Source organism: Hyperolius riggenbachi, chromosome 3 (genome assembly GCF_040937935.1).
Source record: "Hyperolius riggenbachi isolate aHypRig1 chromosome 3, aHypRig1.pri, whole genome shotgun sequence".
NCBI lineage: Eukaryota > Metazoa > Chordata > Amphibia > Anura > Hyperoliidae > Hyperolius > Hyperolius riggenbachi.
In genome coordinates, this window is record NC_090648.1 from 484,278,453 (window position 1) to 484,298,766 (window position 20,314).

General features: G+C 46.3%; 1 protein-coding gene across 3 annotated transcripts in view; it reads left to right on the forward strand.

The window, feature by feature from the left end:
• Window positions 1-20,314, forward strand: part of ANO2 (anoctamin 2) — a 340,170-nt gene that overhangs the window by 112,228 nt on the left and 207,628 nt on the right. For 2 of the 3 annotated variants that reach the window (XM_068278130.1, XM_068278131.1), the window contains exons 4-6: window positions 2,646-2,744; window positions 9,061-9,215; window positions 11,694-11,748. In XM_068278130.1, the coding sequence (XP_068134231.1) occupies window positions 2,646-2,744; window positions 9,061-9,215; window positions 11,694-11,748 (309 nt within the window). Of the gene's footprint in view, window positions 1-2,453; window positions 2,532-2,645; window positions 2,745-9,060; window positions 9,216-11,693; window positions 11,749-20,314 lie in introns of those variants that run through there. The other variant, XM_068278132.1, reaches the window with a different exon arrangement.

A 20,314-nucleotide genomic window follows, 5' to 3' on the forward strand; every position in this document is an offset into this window, starting at 1 on the left:
GAAACCTATCATTTTTTATGCTGGTCCTCAAGTGGTTAAAGTGGATTTGAGATAAACTTTTACTCATTGCGTAACTGTGTTCCTTACATAGTTACATAGTTATTTGGGTTGAAAAAAAGACGTACGTCCATCGAGTGCAACCAGAGAACAAAGTACAACACCAGCCTGCTCTCTCAAATATCCCTGTTAATCCAGAGGAAGGCGAAAAAACCCTTACAAGGCATGGTCCAATTAGCCCCAAAAGGGGAAAAATTCCTTCCCGACTCCAGATGGCAATCAGATAAAATCCCTGGATCAACATTATTGGGCATAACCTGGTAATTGTAGCCATGGATGTCTTTCAACGCAATGAAAGCATCTAAGCCCCCTTTAAATGCAAGTATAGAGTTTGCCATAATGACTTCCTGTGGCAATACATTCCACATCTTAATCACTCTTACTGTAAAGAACCCTTTCCTAAATAAATGGCTAAAACGTTTTTCCTCCATGCTCAGATCATGTCCTCTAGTCCTTTGAGAAGGCCTAGGGACAAAAAGCTCATCAGCTCATTACATATAGTTTATAAGGCATTCCTCAAGCCAAATACTTTTTTGTTTTAATACTCTAATTCCCTATAAACTAAACAAGCCACGCCCCCAGCTTTTCAGAGTGCCTTGGCATTTTCAGACAGTAGCAAGGGCTTATGGGAGCTCAGTCTGGGCAGGAGGAGGGGGAGGTGTTACTAGCCAGAGATTTCAGAGGCAGAGGGGAGGGGGGAGGAGGAGAGGGGACTGAATTACACACAGGCAAGCTGATAGCATCTCCAGCCCTCAGCCTGTAACAATGTGACAAACAGAACATGTCTGCCCTCATTGTATCACAGGAATAAATAATTATAAACTTTTGAAGCTGTTTGCAGCTAGATATGCTGTGTAAACTATCTAAACTTTAGATAAGATATATAGACAAGTTACTTGTTATAGTTAGTTTTTCATCTCGGATCTGCTTTAAGGAATAAAGTGGCCGCACAATGGGAGAGAATAGCCTCTTGATCCTCCGGAGGCTTCCCAAATCCTCCCCCATCCCCTCCCAGAGCTGCCTAATCTGAAAAACCACTTACCACCGCTGGTCCACGGCTTACGCATGCGCAGTAGCACGTTTCCGCTTGGGCAGGAGAGGTGGGGGGTAGTGAATGCAGAGCATGATCACGTCCATTTTACTGCACATGGGCAATGCAACTGCGCTTCAGGGGACCCAGTGATGGAAGGGAGAAGTGCAGGAAGATGGGGGGGGGGGGGAAGCTCTGGAGGATCCAGGGGCTTCCTTCTCCTGAGATAGGTCTCTAGTTGTTTGGGAACCTCATCGGTTTGCTTTAACTCACTGCTACCTCGCTGTACCATATCATGTATGGGGGGCTAGATTTGTGGAAAGGCAACAAAGGCCCAGGCCTTGGGCAGCTGCAGCCCAAGGGGACGCCTGAATAGGAAAGAATGATTGCTTTACATGAAAAAAGCATGTGGGAAATGGGGAACAACACATGGATAAGGGGCATTGATACACAAGGAAGAGGGGGCTGCATATGAAATGGGAGGAGAGGGGGGGCTTCTGTACTTGGATGTTACATGTGGAAGAGCCTTAGGACACTGGAATGGTATGCACTGGTATAATACAGTATGCTACCAGTGGTGGCACTAGTTAAATCACAAATACAGTGGAAAGATATGCAATGGTAATACAGTGTGCTGCCAGTGGTGGGACTACAAATCCCAGCTGGTCTGGCAACTGTCTGTGGGCTCTATCTATGCAGTGTCACCCACAAAGACAGCTATGCTTTAGTAAGTTAAATCACAAATACAGTGGATGGTAATACACTGTGCTGGGCCTGGCACAGTACAGCAACTAGGCCCAGCTGCGACAGACAGGGTTGTAACTATGCAGTGTCTGTCTCACACACACACAAAAGACACATCAGAGGAATATTAGCTCTCAAAAGAGCTTTTGTGGGGTGCTTTCAGCAACAAAATTCAGCGAGGAGCAAGCTAACAACAGCCTAACTAACGCTTTCCCTAGCTCCAAATGTCTCTCACTTCCTCTCACTACAGCAGCATCAGCAGACTGAGAACATGGCCGACGCTGCAGCGTTTTTATAGGGGTGGGGGTCTAGGAGGGAGTGCAGCCTGATTGGCTGCCATGTTTCTGCTGACTGTGATGTAGAGTGTCAAAGTTTAGCCCAATGACGAGGTATAGGAAGCCGGTCAAACGTGCTATGTATTCGCTACCTGCCGTGGGTAGCTGATATCCACACAAACTACCCACCGGGCCATCTCTACCTAGGGGCACAAAAATATAATTCCATCCTTGTAAAGGAGCAGCTTGACTGCAATGCCTGCAGTGGCCACACCTCCTTAGCGATTGTTGTCAGCATAATTATGGACTGTCATCCATTCTGGGTCTTGGAATCCACAGCTGAGAGTAACAAAACCTCATAACCATTCCAGAATGCACAGCAGTAGCCTAGGCTGAGAAACGTGTAGATTGACACCTTTTTCAAAGTATTTCTTTCTCTTTTTTTTCCTATTTTTATTTACAGAAATGTTGCTATTTTGGGTTCAGGTCCATGGTAGAAATATTTATTATTTCTGTTTTTTTTTTTCAATCTATTTCAGAACAATACTCAAGGTCTGAATTTTGTGAGGATTCATGCGCCGTGGCATGTACTAAGCCGGGAAGCAGAATTCCTTAAAATCAAGGTGCCCACGAAAAAGGTAAGAACTTTCACACAAAACCATTTCTTTTTAAAGTGAACCTCCAGACTAAATATCTACTCAGCAGCACTTAAAAAGGCTTCGTGTTTCTTTAACAGTTTCACAGCATCAGAACTTTGTTTTTCTTACCAAAGTGTCATTTTAAGCTGCACAGAAGCTAAGCTCCAGCCCATCAAAGAAAACAGCCTGGGCATTTTTCCCCTGATGCTGTGCAAAGCATGATGGGATTTCTGATGTTGTTCTCGTTGCTTAGATATTGGCAGGGGTGATCAGGACACAGGGCAGTTGGAACTGTGTCTCATACTCCCTGTCACCTGCTTTCAACCAAAAAGATGGCTGCCCTCATGAAATCACATGTCTGTTCTTTTTAAACAGGGTGGGCAAGAGATTATATTACCTATTTTAATTAAAATAACTAATATAACTTAATGACAGTATGTTTGTTTAGGCTAAAGTTCATGTTTAGTTAATGGACAACTAGCAGGGCCGGGCTGAGGCAGAGGCGAGAGAGGCTCCAGCCTCAGGGCGCAGTGTAGGAGAGGGGCCGAGGCAGAGGTGAGAGAGGCTCCAGCCTCAGGACGCAGTGTAGGAGGGGGGCCAGGGCAGAGGTGAGAGAGGCTCCAGCCTCAGGGCGCAGTGTAGGAGGGGGGCTGAGGCAGAGGCAAGAGAGGCTCCAGCCTCAGGGTGCAGTGTAGGAGGGTGCACACAACTCACTCAGCTATCATTCCCCTATTGTGTTTGAAAGTAGAGAAAAATAAGAAAAGGGGATAGACAGCAGTGCCTGCAAGCCAGATAACTAGAGATTAAGGTGTGAGGGCTCTGGGGCGCCTCTTAGTCTAATAGCAATCAGTGTGTGACATCTGGGGTGGGAGGAATGGAGGGGCGCACTTTGGCATTTCAGCCTTGGGCACTGGAGGACCTTGTTCCAGCTCTGACAACTAGTAGTGAGTAGTGAGGAATGTTCCGGAGTTAACCCCTTTCAGACAGCGGGGATTGAAATCTATGCCCTGTGTGAAGGCTGTTATTCCTGCCAGGGCGTAGATTTTACCTCACCGCGGACACAGGCTCCTGCCTTTCTCGTCATTCCAGCCGATTGCTCATTGGGCTCATAGAGCTCCGTTAGCCAGTCAGGAGACGATTTCGTTGGAGAGCATTGTATTGACGCAATTCTGAGCCACATACAGTTTGCATGAAATTTGCATGCAAACTAGGATTTTTTTTCGCTTTTTATTGACCTTTTTTTTTAAGTTATATTTAATGAGAATAAATGTTTTATTGTAATTTGCCATATTTTCACCATTTGACACCATAGGGAAAGTTGTACAAGCTAAGGTAGCCACTAGCCACACACGTATCAGTTTTCCCATTTGTTTCCCAGGAGATTTGAACACTTATCTGTCAAAAAAATATTACTGTATTTTTCGGACTATAAGACACTCCGGACTATAAGACGCTCCTAGGTTTAGAGGGCAAAAACCAGGGGGAAAAATATATATATTCTAAACAAGGTGCATCTATGGTCCATGGGCATCTTGTTGTGTCCTCCTCCTGTCCTCCTTTGTGTCCTCCTCCTGTCCTCCTTTGTGTCCTCCTCCTGTCCCCTCCATGTCCTCCTTTTCCCCTCCATGTCCTCCTTTTCCCCTCTGTGTCTGCCTCCTGTCCCTCTACATGTCTGCCTCCTGCTCCCTCAGTGTCTGCCTCTTGTCCCCTCCATGTCTGCCTCTCGTCCCCTCCATTTCTGCATTTTGTCCCCTCTGTGCTTGCCTCATGTCCCCTCCATGTCTGACCCCTGTCCCCTCCATGTCTGTCTCCTGTCCCCTCTGTCTGCTTCCTGTCCCCTCCGTGTATGCCTCTTGTCCCCCTCTGTATTTGCCTCCTGTCCCCCTCCATGTCTGCCTCTTGTCCCGTCTATGTCCGCCTTCTGTCCCCTCTATGTCCGTCCCCTGTCCCCCTCTTGTCCCTTTCATATCCCCCTGTAGGAAGTAATTAGCAGCAGCCTCTATCACTCACCTTATCCTGGGTGCCAGAAGCTATCAGCTGCTGCCTCCTCCGTGTCTCTGGTGTGTCCTCTGTGGCCCCGTTGTCCTGCTCTGCTCCCGCTCTGCAAATGTAGCTAGCTGTGGTTATCACTTACCTCCTCCTGTGTGCCTGTGGCTATCAGCTGCTTCTGTCTCTCACTTCTTCCCCCTAGTGCTGGTCACGTCTGTAATGATGTGACCAGGAAGTTCCTGCACTAGGGGGAAAGTTTGGGGGAGCACAGGACACAGGGACAGTAAGTTCGAGTTCCCGACATTGCGGCGGGTCGGCGGTTAATATTGGGCGTTCGTAAGACTCCCTGTATTTGGACTATAAGACGCAGGGACTTTTTCTCACCACTTTTGGTAAATTCGGACAGGGTAGAAAAGCCTTGTCAATCGGGAACAGGTCATATATGGTGGTCATTTGATGGGCAGTAGCATTGCCTAGCATTGAATAGATTACTTGCTTAACCTATTTTGGTTCCTGGACGTAGAAACTACGTCCAGGAACCATGCACGCTACCGCGCGCTCCCGCGGCCGATCGCGCGCGTGCATGCGCACTCCCGGCCGCGGATTCGGTAGCCAAGGAATCAATGTATGGGCTATTGTGCCCGATCACTCATTCCTTTCCCCCGCTGAAAAAGCGACAGCTTCTCTCGGAAGCTGTGCTTTTTCTGGCTGTTCCCTCCCCGATGAGTCACTCTAAGCGTGTGTTACGCTTAGAGTGATGTCATGTAAACAAACTCATGGCCGCCATCTTGTGGCCAAAAAGTAAAACTACAACAGTAAGGAAAAAAAAATAAAAATGAACACACATTTACATTATAAATCTATTGTTTACCTCCCACCCTCCCAAAACTACCCAAATAAATTGTTTACTATAAAAAAAAAAAAACCATTACAATAAAAAAAAAAAAAAATGTAAATATTTACCTAAGGGTCTAAACTTTTTACATATCAATGTAAAGATGAAATATTTCTATATTTTTTTTATTTTAAACTTGTAAATAGTGATAGATGCAAAAAGGAAAAAAATGCACCTTTATTTCCAAATAAAATATTGTCGCCATACATTGTGATAGGGACATAATTTTAACGGTGTAATAACCAGGACATATGGGCAAATACAATACGTGAGTTTTAATTATGGAGGCATGTATTATTTTAAAACTATAATGGCTGAAAACTGAGAAATAATGAATTTTTCCATTTTTTTCTTATTCTTCCTGTTAAAATGCATTTACAGTAAAGTGGCTCTTAGCAAATTGTACCCCCCAAAGAAAGCCTAATTGGTGGCGGAAAAAACAAGATATAGATCAGTTCATTGTGATAAGTAGTGATAAAGTTATAGGCTAATGAATGGGAGGTGAACATTTCTCACGTGAAAACGACGGAACGCGAATGGGTTAAAGGACTTCCGAGGCCAAAAACAAGAAAATTACACTATACCTTTTTAATATCTGAATCCACGGAGGACGTCCAGCGCGTCCTCCGCACCGTTCCGCCGTCATTGCAGCCCTTTTCGTTCCCTCATGGCTCGGCCTGACCCCACTGAACGGGTCGCATGTATTCCACAAGTAAGATGGCCGCCGCCTTGAGCCGCGGCTGCGCAGTACGCTTTGCCGCGAGTGCAACTGCGCAGCCTTTAGCCCGCCTCCCGCCACGTACTGGGTAAGGGAGGCGGGCTAAAGGCTGCGCAGTCGCACTCGCGGCAAAGCGTACTGCGCAGCCGCGGCTCAAGGCGGCGGCCATCTGACTTGTGGAATACATGCGACCCGTTCAGTGGGGTCGGGCCGAGCCATGGGGGAACGAAAAGGGCTGCAATGACGGCGGTACGGTGCGGAGGGCGCGCTGGACGTCCTCTGTGGATTCAGATATTAAAAAGGTATAGTGTCATTTTCTTGTTTTTGGCCTCGGAAGTCCTTTAAAGAGGAACTGTAACTCAGGATTGAGCTTCATCCCAATCAGTAGCTGATACCCCCTTTTCCAGCAGAACTCTTAAGGGGCCCATACACCTAACGATTTTCCCGCTGATATACAGCCGTTTCGATCACAGTGATCGAAACGGCTGTGAAATCGCAGCGCACACCGCTGACAGAATGTAACGATCGGTGTAACACAGAGAGAATCTGATTACCGGTGATCTGCAGTATCACCGAGAATACAGATATATACCCGATTATAGATGATCTGCAGTATCACCGATAATCAGATATATCTCTAACCTCTGGACACCTGAGTAATAACTGAGTGTTTGGTGCAACAGTAATACTTTGAGGAAAGCACCCGTACAGGGGGTGCAAGGCAGTAGGAGATACTGCCTAAAGAACAGCTTCCTTCCAATGGCCTGAGGCTCCCCAAGGGGCGGAGACAGGCAGAGAGTGGAAAGGACCAGAGTGTGAGTGACACCCGTGGTGAAGTGTCACTGACAGGTCTGTGAACTATCTCCCAACAGGGGAGAGAGTTCTCGAGGTCGGACAGGCCAGGTCGGCAACAGACAGACAGATTAGGCACAAAGACAGGAGACAGAAATGGAATCCAAGGACAAGCAGAGTTTGGCAACAGAGTATCAGATATAGCGAAGTACCAACTCACAGATCAAGAGAGTGGTCAGGAGAACAGGAAGTCATAACAGATATAAACAATGCCTATTCTTCAGGTGTGAGCTCCGATGATCATCAACACCCTGGAACTAATCTGATATATAACAGAGAGGTAATACAGTTCCCTAGTCTTGGGTGTGAGTTCCTTGATCATCAACACCCTGGAACTAGTCTGAAGTATAACAGGATAGTAATACAGTTCCCTAGTCTTGGGTGTGAGTTCCTTGATCGTCAACACCCTGGAACTAGTCTGAAGTATAACAGAATGATAATACAGTTCCCTAGTCTTGGGTGTGAGTTCCTTGATCATCAACACCCTGGAACTAGCCTGAAGTATAACAGAGTGATAATACAATTCCCTAGTCTTGGGTGTGAGTTCCTTGATCATCAACACCCTGGAACTAGTCTGAAGTATAACAGAGAATAACAACACAGATAGCAAAAGGTCAGAGTGCTACCACGTAGTGATCACAACGGCAGACACCAGAGAAATTACCAGCATCCAGTATATATACCCTAGCGCTCTCCAGCGCCTCCCCTAAGTGCTGGACCAATGGGAAGTGGTAAAATTGTCAGCTGACCGGCTTGGTCAGCTGACACCTTTCTGGCTGTCATAAAATCTCTGCCTCTCAACGCGCGTCCTTCTGAACCTGTGTGGACTATCAGTCCCAGCCACACCAGATCTGTTTTGCAATGTATCCGCTGTGCCGAACGCGGAACCAGCCGCACCACTATCCGAGCACGCGGCGGTTTCTCCGCGTTCCGCCATGCGGACAGATGTAGGCCTATGCGTGTAAACCGCCGCGTCGGACGCGGAATCTGCCATGTTGAACGCGGAATCAGCCGCCTTATCCTGAGCACTCGCGGTGGCTTTTCCGTGTTTTCTCACACAAAACGATCGATTTCTGTCTGAAATCGATCGTTCCCGTTGATTCCTGTCGACCCATCCATGCGGAAGATTTTTCTCGGTCGCCGGCAGGTCGGGAGTGCGTCGTTAGCGGCGTTCGAATGCCCGATGACCGACGCAATACAGCGGTAATACATTACCTGCTCCAGCCGGCGCGAGTCCCATGGTCTTCTTCTCCGCTTCGGGCTTCGGGCTCCAGAGCTACACAGAACTTCCTGTCCCGGCAGGAAGTTTAAACAGTAGAGCGCCCTCTACTGTTTAAACTTCCCCTGGACAGGAAGTTCAGTAGCCGGAGCGGAGAAGAAGACAGCGGACCAGGGGACTCGTGCCGGCCGGAGCAGGTAATGCATGCAGCAACGGCAGCTCCACAGATTGTGATCGGGTTCAGGCTGAAATCGATTCACAATCTGTTTGCAGTAAGGTGGCCATACGATCCCTCTCTGATCAGATTCGATCAGAGAGGGATCTATCTGTTGGTCGAATCTTATGGCAAATCGACCAGTGTATGGCCACCTTTAACCTTTTCTCAAATAGATCACCAGAGGGGTCTATATAGCTACAATTGTGGTGAAACCCCTCCCATAGTGTGATGTCATGTGAACCTTGTTGCATCGTGGGAAATATCTGCTTTTACTAACCGCCAAGCAAGCAATGGCCACAATTCACTAAGCTCATCTCTTTTTTCTGCTTCAGTAGTCCTTTAAATGAAATCTCCATATTGTGCTTCAGTCATATATTATTTGCCATAATGTGTTGGAAATAATGACTTCTGTTCCTCTCTCCCTAGATGTACGAGGTGAAGCAAAGCAGCGGCATCACCGTGAAGCTAAACTCGGCGTGGAACCAATGTACAAAGCCTTTACAGCCCAACGTGCCACATTTAAATGAAAACACAAAGATGAAGCCCTTGTCTTATCCGTTTTCCAGAGATAAAATGCATATGTGAGTATGGCGTGGCCTCGCCCTCTGCGCAGTCCGTCAGGAGTGATGGGGGGATGGTTTCAATTACCCTAACTGGAAGAATATGTGAAATAAGACTGAAGAGTTGCCGTAGTCACATAGAAAACATCCCTCAAAAGAGCACCATCACTGTGAACGTCTCTATGGCTTCATCAAGGCTGTAAAACCCTGTGTTTGTGCAATTTACAAGTCTGGGGTCAGGAGACCATTTGTTATACTTCCATAGGATATTAGGATGTGTGTTGAAGACACTTTCTGCCTCTTTATGTTTTCCACCCCTACAGATAATTTTGGTTTCATCTCACCTCCTTTCTATTTTATCCACGGCCCTATAACTAGGTCGAAAGTTAGAAACACTTATATATCATACTAGTAGACCTAAGCCCATTTAAAAAAAGGGTTCTAGGTCTGTGTTGGAATGCTCCCTCCCCTCTCCTCTCCTCTCCTAAAAACTAGGTCACAACATCCAATGACGTTAAAAATTTTGCATCAATGAATGTCAACCAATTTGGGTGGGTGTCAGGGTCGGACTAAGGGCCCACCAGGAAAGTGTCAGCCTGTTCCCTGCTCATAGCTATAGTTAGCTATAGATTTCCCAGGAATAGGTAGTTAACTATAGGTGTCCCCAGTAGGTAGCAAGTTATAGGTGTCCATAGTATAGGAAGTTAGTTGGTGGCTTATTATTCCAGTAAATATGTATTTAGTGCTGGAGGACGTCCCCTCTATCACTGGAATAGTGGAAGCAAAGGACTTAAAGGACACATCCGAGCACTGTAAAAATAAAAAAAATACACTTCCTCCAGCCCTTTGCAGCTGTCCTGTGCCTTCGCCGCAGCCTCGCTTCCCGCCGGTGGCCTGGGGTCCCCACTGCGCCTGCGCGAGCGTCTCTCGGAGTTGCTCTGTTGTTACCAGGACAGTACTGCGCAGGCGCAGTACAGTCCAGATGACAGTGCAACTCAGTGAGCCGCATGGTACAGCGCAAACAGATGCCGAGCTGGCGAGGTTGGCATCTGTACCGGAGGGAACCGGGAGCCACTGGAGCTGCGGCGAGGGCACAAGATGGCTGCAAGGGGCTGGAGAAAGAACAAGGTAAGTGGATTTTTTTATTTTTATTGGGCTTGGACCTTCCCTTTAACATTCATATTATCTTCAAATACATGTAAAAGATTGGTCATTATTTATTTATGAACTCAACTAACATAAGGAGCAGGACTGAAAGGCAGTGCTCTGGAGACTGAGACCTTTAACCTTTAGGCCTGTTTTCCAAGGGCAGGTGAGGACGGTGTATTCACTGCCTGCCAGCTGTTTCCATTCACTTCCAGAATTCTTGATCGTGCTTGGCATGGGTATGGTGGTCAAGTGGCCCCCTATCGTGTTGCCTCTGAGCATGGTGGTTGCAAACCTCAGATGCGACATGAGATTTTTTTTTTTTGTCACCGGGTAACGCAACCGTGTGTCAAACCTGGTGTTTCCAAATGCTTCTATGCGGGTGCATGTAATTGCAGCTGAATGGTACTTGTGGCTGGCAGTCAGGAGGTTGAAGTACCTGACAAAGCACATTGTTTGAGTCTTTCTTAAAGGACTAAAATAAAAAGAAAAATCCACTTACCTGGGGCTTCCTCCAGCCCCTGGCAGCTGTTCTGTGCCCTCGCTGCAGCTCTGGTGGCTTCCACTGTCCTCCACTGCAGAAGCCGACCTCGCCAGGTCATCTTCCGGGTTGGCTTCCTCTGCGCTCCACAGTGTGGGTCACGTGGTCTAGCTGACGTCATCAGTTCTGTACTGCACAGGCGCAGAACCAAACCGCCTGATTATCGTCTGATTGTGGTCTGTTGGACGACAACCAGGTGTGTGTATAGGTGTCGAACGACTAGATGACCAACTGATCACAGAAGGTTTGCCTGATCCAACCATCAGATCTACTCACATGACTGTTGGGCTGATATCTTGCATTTTTCTATGTGTGTACAAGTCATTTGAATGACTTGTACTTGGTATGAATGCAGCCATACTGTGCAAATTAGTTGGTTATTCAATTGGTTGGTGCGTGGAAAATACAAGTCGTGTAATCGCCTGGTTGTGTGGTTGGTCATGTCGTGGAGTTGGTTATGCGCTTTGTTGGACGTGTGTATGAGGCTTTAGTATATTGTAGATAGGTTTGAGGGTTTTTGTGGTTGCTACTGTGCTGCCCAATATTTGAAAAATATTCTGTTACCACTCACAAACCTAGTCAAACTTTTAAACTTTGTTTGGAACCTTTTGCACCCCGGCCTAAATCGAGCAGTGGTTGATTAATTCATTCTGGAATCTCAAGATCAATAACTAGACAGGCAGCAGTGGGAGAGGATTGCTAACTTTTCTTCTGAAGATCTTATTTTATTTATTTATTTTTTTATAAATTGTAACTATGCCTGGAATAATTCTGTAAAATACATTGTCTAATAGTTGTGTTTCTTTTTCTAGGTATAATATTAAAGACAAGGACACATTTTTTGACAATGCAACCCGCAGTCGAATAGTAAGTATGTCTGGGGTGGAAATTTGGACTTGAAGGAATGAAGGGCCCTGCCTTTGTTTAAACACTTCTTCATCATATCCCTCCTTTGTTGGTCTGACCTGTAAGATAATTGGTGTGGGTAACTTAGCAACATAACAGTGTGTCCAGGTGCTGCTCCTACTGATGACTGACAATACGGTCGCAGTGATGACAGCTACGGGCGGTCGGCTTTCTCGCTGTCAGGGTACCACCTCTGTTTACTGCAGAATATGTGTGTTACGTAGAACTCTGGTTCAGACAGGAGTTTTCCAGCCTATAATGGATGCACCCTTGGGGCACGTCGGTAAAATGCTAATTTCACACCTGCATGTTAGTACACTGCCACTGGTTTAAAGTGAACCCAAGGTGGAAATAAACTGACGAGATAAACAATTATATTTATCTTCCTACTCCTAAAAATCACTTTTTTAAAGAGAAACTGTCGCGAAAATCTTAAAATTTAAAACACATACAAATAAGAAGTAAATTTCTCCCAGAGTAAAATGAGCCATAAATTATTTTTCTCCTATGTTGCCGTCACTTACAGTAAGTAGTAGAAATCTGACATTACTGAGAGATTTTGGACTAACCCATCTTCTCATAGGGGGGTTCTCAGGGTTTTCTTTATTTTTAAAAGCATTTAGTGAATGGCAGTTGCTCCGTCCAACTGCCAAAAAAGTGTGCAGTGAGCAGGGAGGCTGGCCAGCATCTTTGTATAAATCTTTTTCAGGGAATGTCTTTATAAAAAATAAAGGCCATGCTGAGAATCCCCTATGGAGAGATGGACTAACCCAAAACCTGTCACTTCTGTCAGATTTCTACTACCTACTGTAAATGACAGCTACATAGGAGAAAAGTAATTTATGGCTCATTTTACTCTGGAAAAAACGTACTTCTTATTTGTATGTGTTTTAAATTTTAAGATTTTCGCGACAGTACCCCTTTAAGCATCTCATGGTTTTCTTTAAAGAAATGGTTTATCCCATGGTTTTATTTAAACATTTTCTTTAAACATTTACAAAGTAGGTTAAATGTTTTACTGTCTCCAATCGGTGGCAGCTTATTAAAGGACTTCCGAGGCCAAATTATAAAAAAAAAGTTAACTACCTGCATCCTATTTTAAGGCACGGAGGACGCCGTCTGCGCCCTCCGTGCTGTTTCGCCGGGTCCCCGCCGCTCGATAGCCCCCCGGGGCGGCTCCCGACCTCACGGCTTGGGTCAGGCTCTCCTGCCGCAGCTCTAGGGCCAACCCCCCGATCCACGCTACAGGCTGTTTCATGTAGCGTTGATCGGGGGTTGGCCCTAGAGCTGCGCAGCCGCACTCACGGCTAAGTGGACTGCGCAGCCGCGGGCAGCTCATGCGGCCGTCTTTGTGGAGGCAGGAGAGCCCGACCCGGGCCGTAAGGTTGGGAGCTGGCCCGCGGGGCTATTGAGCGGCGGGGACCTGGCGGAACGGCATGGAGGGCGCAGACTGCGTCCTCCGTGCCTTAAAATAGGATGCAGGTAGTTCACTTTTTTTATCATTTGGCCTCGGAAGTCCTTTAAGTGTCCCAGAGGTAGACAAAGGTCAATGTATTTTCTCTCCCTGCTCTCAGAAGTTGTATTCTGCCAGAAAAACTTTTATAGCTGTAATTTACTTATCAGCGATGTTTTCTATCTTCCCGATAAGGTACCGACAAGACAGAAGCTGTCACTTCCATGCCTAGGAATTAACTTTCAGGCAGCTAAAATAAAACAAGTAAAACAGCCTGGTTATTAATATGTTTTTTACATCAGGGATGCTCATCACGGAATATTCCCGAGTAACCACGGTGGTTACTCGTGATTCAAATTAGCTTCAATTGCCCCAGCTGAGCGGCTAGATGCGGCGGGATTAATTACCCATAATGCTGCTCTCCGCCCAGCGTTTCAAACGTCTATTGGACGCTTTTCAAGCCTCGCTATGGAGCACTTCCTCCTTCAAGCCGGAAGGAGGAAGTAACCACTGTGGTTACGGGTGAATATTCAGTGATGAGCATCCCTGCTGCTTATACACATGTTTATCTCATTATGTCGCATGTCGCCTCGGGTACACTTCAAATAAGAAGTTGATGAAGCATCAAGTAAAAGTATCTCCATTGTCGCAAATCATTGTCAAGCATGTTTTCAAGGGATGAGCAAAATCGTCCTTGGCAAGCTCATGAGATTTTGTCAAACTGGTCACCGATTGGTCTGACTTTTTTTAATTAATATTGCAAAGGTCGTATTGTATAAAGAAAAAAAAAAAAAAAGAATGAGCAGTTGTTCACGATAGATTAAAAATGATCATTTTGTTGATTGTATATATCTGGTGTGTCAATCCACCTGGCAGATTTTTATGATCAGATCAGTCCTGATCACCGCTTATATTACATAGGTAAAACTCAGAACAATAGAATATCATGCAAAAGTCCAGTTATTTCAGTAATTCAACTTAAAAGGTGAAGCTAATACACGAAATAGGAACCCTTTGCAGGTGTTTTGGATGAATTGGCTGATTAGTCTGACGCTTTGAGCCGAGAATATTGAACATTTTCACACATGGGCGTAACAATAGGGGCTGCAGCCCATGCTCCCACGGGGGCCGTTTTGGGGGGCTGGAGGGGTCGCAGCATGAGGGGAAAGCTATGGCCACACTCGGCGGGGAAGGGGGACGGTCCCCCCCCCTCCCTCACCTCAGGCTCTCCCCTCTGCGCACCCCTCCAGCTTCAATAAACACATGTGTGCAGCGGCAGCTACATACCTTCCATGTGCTCCAGCGTGGACACTTCTCTCTCTAGCCTCTGACGCGACTCTTCCTGTATAAACAGGAAGTCGCGTCAGAGGCTAGAGAGAGAAGCATCCGCGCTGGAGTGCACGGAAGGTATGTAGCTCCCGCTGCCCGCCGCTGCACACATGTGGTTACTGTAGCTGGAGGGGAGCGCAGAGGGGAGAGCCCAAGGTGAGTGTGGCCATAGCTTTCCCCTCATGCTGCGACCCCTCCAGCCCCCCAAAACGGCCCTGAGCGGGTCCGGGTGGGGGGGGGGGGATGTAGGGGGCCCGCTTAAAATTTCTGCAGGGGGGCCCGGTGGGTCTTAGTTACGCCCCTGTTTTCACAATATTCTAGTAGTCTGAGATTTTGAGTTTGGGGTTCTCTCAAGACATAATCACCAAAATGATAACAAATAAAGGCTTGAAATATTTCGCTTTGCATGTAATGAGTCTATTGCATATATTAGTTTCACCTTTAAAGTTGAATTACTGAAAAAAATAGACTTTTGCACAATATTCTAATGTTTCGAGTTTTACCTGTAATAAAATGTATGTATATTGGGGAGGTATTTAAAACAAATTACCAAAATTATTTATGAGTTTATGTTAAATCTAAGAAAGTTTGTCAATGTAGGATATTCAACCTTGCCAAAATAAATCATATAATCCTAATCCACAGCTCACGGGATATGATCAGTTCTTTGATATGTGACGGATATGAACATTTCTTTGTAGAAATTTCGAAAACTGTTTGTGTACAGGCTAATCTGGCAAACCACGATAGACTTCAATGGGCAGGAAAATTTTAAAACCTACAAAGACTGTTTCTGGCCACAAAAGTGATGGAAAAGTTGTTTCAAGGGGTCTAACACCTGGATGGGGCATGCCAAAGGGGGTTCCATGCCAAAAGTCCCACCAAAAATTACGGTTTTGACAAAAAGTCATGTTTTAATCCCTAAAGGGCAGAAATCGCATTATGCACAGCTCTGGGTGTCAGTGGGCTGTGGAGTGTCTCACACAGAGAAATGCAATAGTACTATCAGAATACACAGGGCCGGCCCGCTCATGAGGCGGGGTGAAACTTTTGCCTCAGGCGGCAAAATTCCAGGGGCGGCACCTGCCCGTCCGTGGGTGCGGGGAGCCAGCCGCCGAGCTGGAGGGGTAGCTGGCAGGACGGGGGTATTGGGCCTAGCGGCGGGGAGGGGGGTCGGACCCCCCCCTCCCTCGCCTGGGTCCCCCGTGCTCCGCTCCCCTCCAGCCTTAAATACAAGCAGCCGCTATGTGTAAGAGGCACGGGCGGGTAGGACTCACCTCTTCCTCGTTCCAAGCGTGCGCTCCACTGACGTCACTTCCTGCAGCGTTGCAGGAAGTGACGTCAGTGGAGCGCACGCTTGGAACGAGGAAGAGGTGAGTCCTACCCGCCCGTGCCTCTTACACATAGCGGCTGCTTGTATTTAAGGCTGGAGGGGAGCGGAGCACGGGGGACCCAGGCGAGGGAGGGGGGGTACGACCCCCTCCCCGCCGCTAGGCCCAATACCCTCGTCCTGCCAGCTACCCCTCCAGCTCGGCGGGGGGGAGTGGCGGCGGAATTTTTTTTTTGCCTCAGGCGGCAAATAGTCTAGGGCCGGCCCTGAGAATACAGTGAAATAATAATGCACTGGAGTGGTTCTGTGCCTGCAACTTAATGAGGCAACAGCACTAGTGTGCACACAGCTCTGGGTGTCACACACAAAAAAAACACAGGAGACCGATGAGCTGTTTGAAGTGATTTCACAGCAAGTGAGGAACAAGAACACAGGCCTAGCTAATGCTTTCCCTACCTATCTGCAGCAAGTCTGACCCTGCTCTCACTAACAGTCAGCAAGCAGCAGAGAATTGATCCAATATGACCACCGCAACTGCTTTTTGATAGAGGGGTGGGGGGTCCAGGAAGGGGTGCTAGCTGATTGGCTGAACAGCCGATGTTCGCAGAATACTGCTCGCCAGCGAACTGCTCGGGCCATATCTACTTGCTACACATGGTTATTGAAATGCAAATAATTCTGCTTTGGATGTAGATTAATGCATATTGTACCATATGCAGTTTAGAATTGATCTAATCAAATGCACTTTCTGTTGATTTTAATTGGCCCAGTTCCAAGGTACATTCAACAGCTGACATACGTTTTGAAGTTAATAGCATCTTACTTGTCCTTATTCAATTCAATTGTTCTCCAAAGTTTTCCCTAGGAGATAATTTTTCAGCTTCTGTTTAAAATAACTTTTCAGCACTCTGCAATTGGAAAAGTACCAAAAAGCAAGTGAAAAAGTACTAGCAAAATTATTCAGAGTATTTTCTTGCTTGCTGGTGGCTGAAGAGGCATTTATTGATATAGTGTAAAAATTTCACCTATGAAAAATCTTATGAGAAAAAGTGAATTGAATAAGGGCCTAAGTGTAGTCGTGTTTTTACTGCTATCATAGGAAAAGAAAGACAGATGTTTGACAGAGGTTGACCCTCATCAGTGCATGGCATGGATTGATATGGAAAGGAGAGGTAGATGTAAATTCCCATTTATAAGAAAGAAGCCAAGAGAACCCTTGAGCTGGGATTTAATTGTCAAAACTTAGTATTGAATAGTATGAAAATAAATGCTTGAACCTAGTTACATAGGGCTTGATGCACTGAGACAAATAGCATGCTTTATCATCGTTAACACACCTTATCAGAGTTAACATACCTTATCAGAGTAGCATAGCGAGCGCTACAAACTCATGCCGGCTATTTTGCAATGATGAGAGATCCACTCGTCCTGCCCTGAGCCCCTGCGGGTCCAATCACTTTAAAGGACATTATCCCCACACTTTGATTAGCCCAATAGGCTGCCTGTCACTTGACAGGAAACTTGACAGGCAGCCTATTGGGCCAATCAAAGTGCAGGGATAATGTTTACAGTGATTGGACCCGCAGGGGCTCAGGGCAGGATGAGTGGAGCTCTCGTCATTGCCCATTAGCAGGAATAAGTTTGTAGCGCTCGTTATGCTACCCTGACAAGGTGCGTTAACTCTGATAAGGCATGTTAATTCTGATAAGGCGTGTTAACTCTGATAAGGCATGTTAATTCTGATAAGGCATGCTATTTGTCTTAGTGAATCAAGCCCATAGTGAGTTTGGTTGAAAAAAGGCATTCGTCCATCAAGTCCAACCAGAATAAAACCAAAACCAAATAAATAAATAGGTGAACATTAGATACTTCCCTCTCCTGCACCCTCACATATCCCAGTTGATCCCAGGCAAGGTATGGGCAGATTGAGCAAGAGACAGATCTCTTTCTGATCGAATCTGATAGGAGAGAGATCTGTTGGCTGCCAATACACTGCCCACCAATGAAATTATGCCTATGAATCTGCCTAGCCACACCACTTCTGCGGCCTGCCTGACCGCCACCCCAGTGTAAAATATCACCCCTGTCCTCCAGTGCTTGTCCAGTGTAAAAATTCTCACCTGTCCCGCTGCCATGACTCCCGGTGTCCTCTGCTGTCACCCTGGTAACTGAGCACACTTAGTCACATATGCATGCCTGGTGCCACATGATAAAGGCACTCAGTAACTGTGGTGGCAGTGAGGGAGATGGACATTTTACACTTGGGGGAGACAGTGGTCGGGGTCCATTTCATTTGTCGCTATATCGAACAATGTTACTGTCGCACACCTGATTGACCACATCAGACTGAGATTTTCCAGCATGCTCGATCGAGACATTTAACCTGTGTCAGCCCAAAATCGATCAAATCATCGATCAGGCAAGTTTGTTGCGGCACCAATTTTCATCCGATTTGATAAAATTATCGGATGGTTGTTCGGGCAATAAATTGCTAGATGTATTGGCACCTTTACAAGGCTTAGGCCAATTAACCTTTAAAGGGTCTCCGAGCAGTGCAGAAACTTTGTAAAGATGCATATCATTTTAAAGCTCTCTTTCTCCTCTTTCCAATGATATATAAACCGCCGCCCTACTCCTTTTAGTTTTCGCTATTTTCGCGATCGAAATTGCCGCGGCCGCGACTTCGATCGCGAAAATAGAGAAAACTAAAAGGCGTAGGGTGACGATTTAGGTGTCGCCAGAAAGAGGAGAAAGAGAGCTTTAAAATGATATCCATCTTTCCATAGTTATATTGTATTACACAGGGCGACTTTTTCTCAAAGTCAGCAGCTCCATTCAGCAGAAAAAGTCGCCCTGTGTAATACAATGTAACTATGGAAAGATGGATATCATTTTAAAGCTCTCTTTCTCCTCTTTCTGGCGACACCTAAATCGTCGCCCTACACCTTTTAGTTTTCTCTATTTTCGCGATTGAAGTTGCGGCCGCGGCAATTTCGATCGCGAAAATAGTGAAGACTAAAAGGCGTAGGGTGGTGGTTTGTATATCATTGGAAAGAGGAGAAAGAGAGCTTTAAAATGATATGCATCTTTCCATAGTTTCTGCACTGCTCGGAGTCCCTTTAAGGGGAAAAAATTCCTTCCTGACTCCAGGTGGAAGTCAGATAAAATCCCTGGATCAACTCTGCCGGGAATTATCTGGTAATTATAGCCGCGGATATCCTTTGATGCAAGGAAAGCATCCAAGCACTCTTCAAATGCAGACGTAGAATTTATCATAACTACTTCCTGTGGTAATATATTCCACATTTCATCCCCTCTTACTGTGCCTTATTTTGGTTTCTTTTCTTAAGAAGGTGGTAATTGTCTGAAGTCCTGGTGGAGCACACCGGCGCTATGGTTACCGTTAGCACGAGTGGGAACTGCAGCAGTAATGAGAAGGCCGTGTTCAGTCTACAGACATGGAAGTTTGTCAAGTATTGCTGAATCACCGCCAATCTCCCGGGTGTAATGAGCCTATCGCCTCTACATCATTAAAAAGGATTGTATGCAAGGGCATATAACTATATTAGAACGCTGGCACCTGCTGTAGGACCCAGGGGAAGGAAGGCCTAGATGAAGAGGCTGCACGTAGCTGGACACTACTTAGACAGGGGGCATTATGAGGCCATAGACCCCAGCGAAGTAGGTAAAAAAGGTCACCAGATGCACCCTGTTAAAAATGGGGCCGCCACAGGTGGCAATGTTAAAAGCCGCAATTAGTAGCTATAAATGGCAATTTGGGTGGGAAACCAGAGGCGCCCAAGGTTCATAGCTGCCATTTACTATTTATAGCCACTTATAGCCATTATTTATCCATTTATAGCTGCTGTTTACTATTTATAGTCATGGATAGGGGCTTTTAACATTGCAGCAAAAATATTGGGGGTTAGGGGGTGGGGTCTTTAGTGTAAGGAGTGTGGAAGGGTCCTTAGAGGCTAAGGTTAGGCATGGGGGGAGTTAAGGACAGACACTGGGGAGGGCTAAGGTTAGGCACCGCCAGAGGGGGGTGAAGGTTTTGCACTGCTGGGGTGGTTAAAGTTAGGCGCCACCAGGAGAACCTTAGGGTTTGGCATCGTGAGAGGAAGGCTCTGTGTGAGAGTAGGGTTAGGTCACAGTAAATATACAGTATTGGTAAAGATATTTTCATAATTAAAGAGAATCCATAACCAAGAATTGAACTTTATCCCAGTCAGTAGCTGATACCCCCTTTCCCATGTGAAATCTTTACCTTTTCACAAATAAATCATCAGGGGGCTCTGTATGGCTGATATTGTGGTGAAACCCCTCCCACAGTGTGATGTCAGGACCATGGTTCTGACATCACACTGTGGGAGCCTTGTTGCAAGCAGCATCTCCTTCTAGTGACATCACCTGCC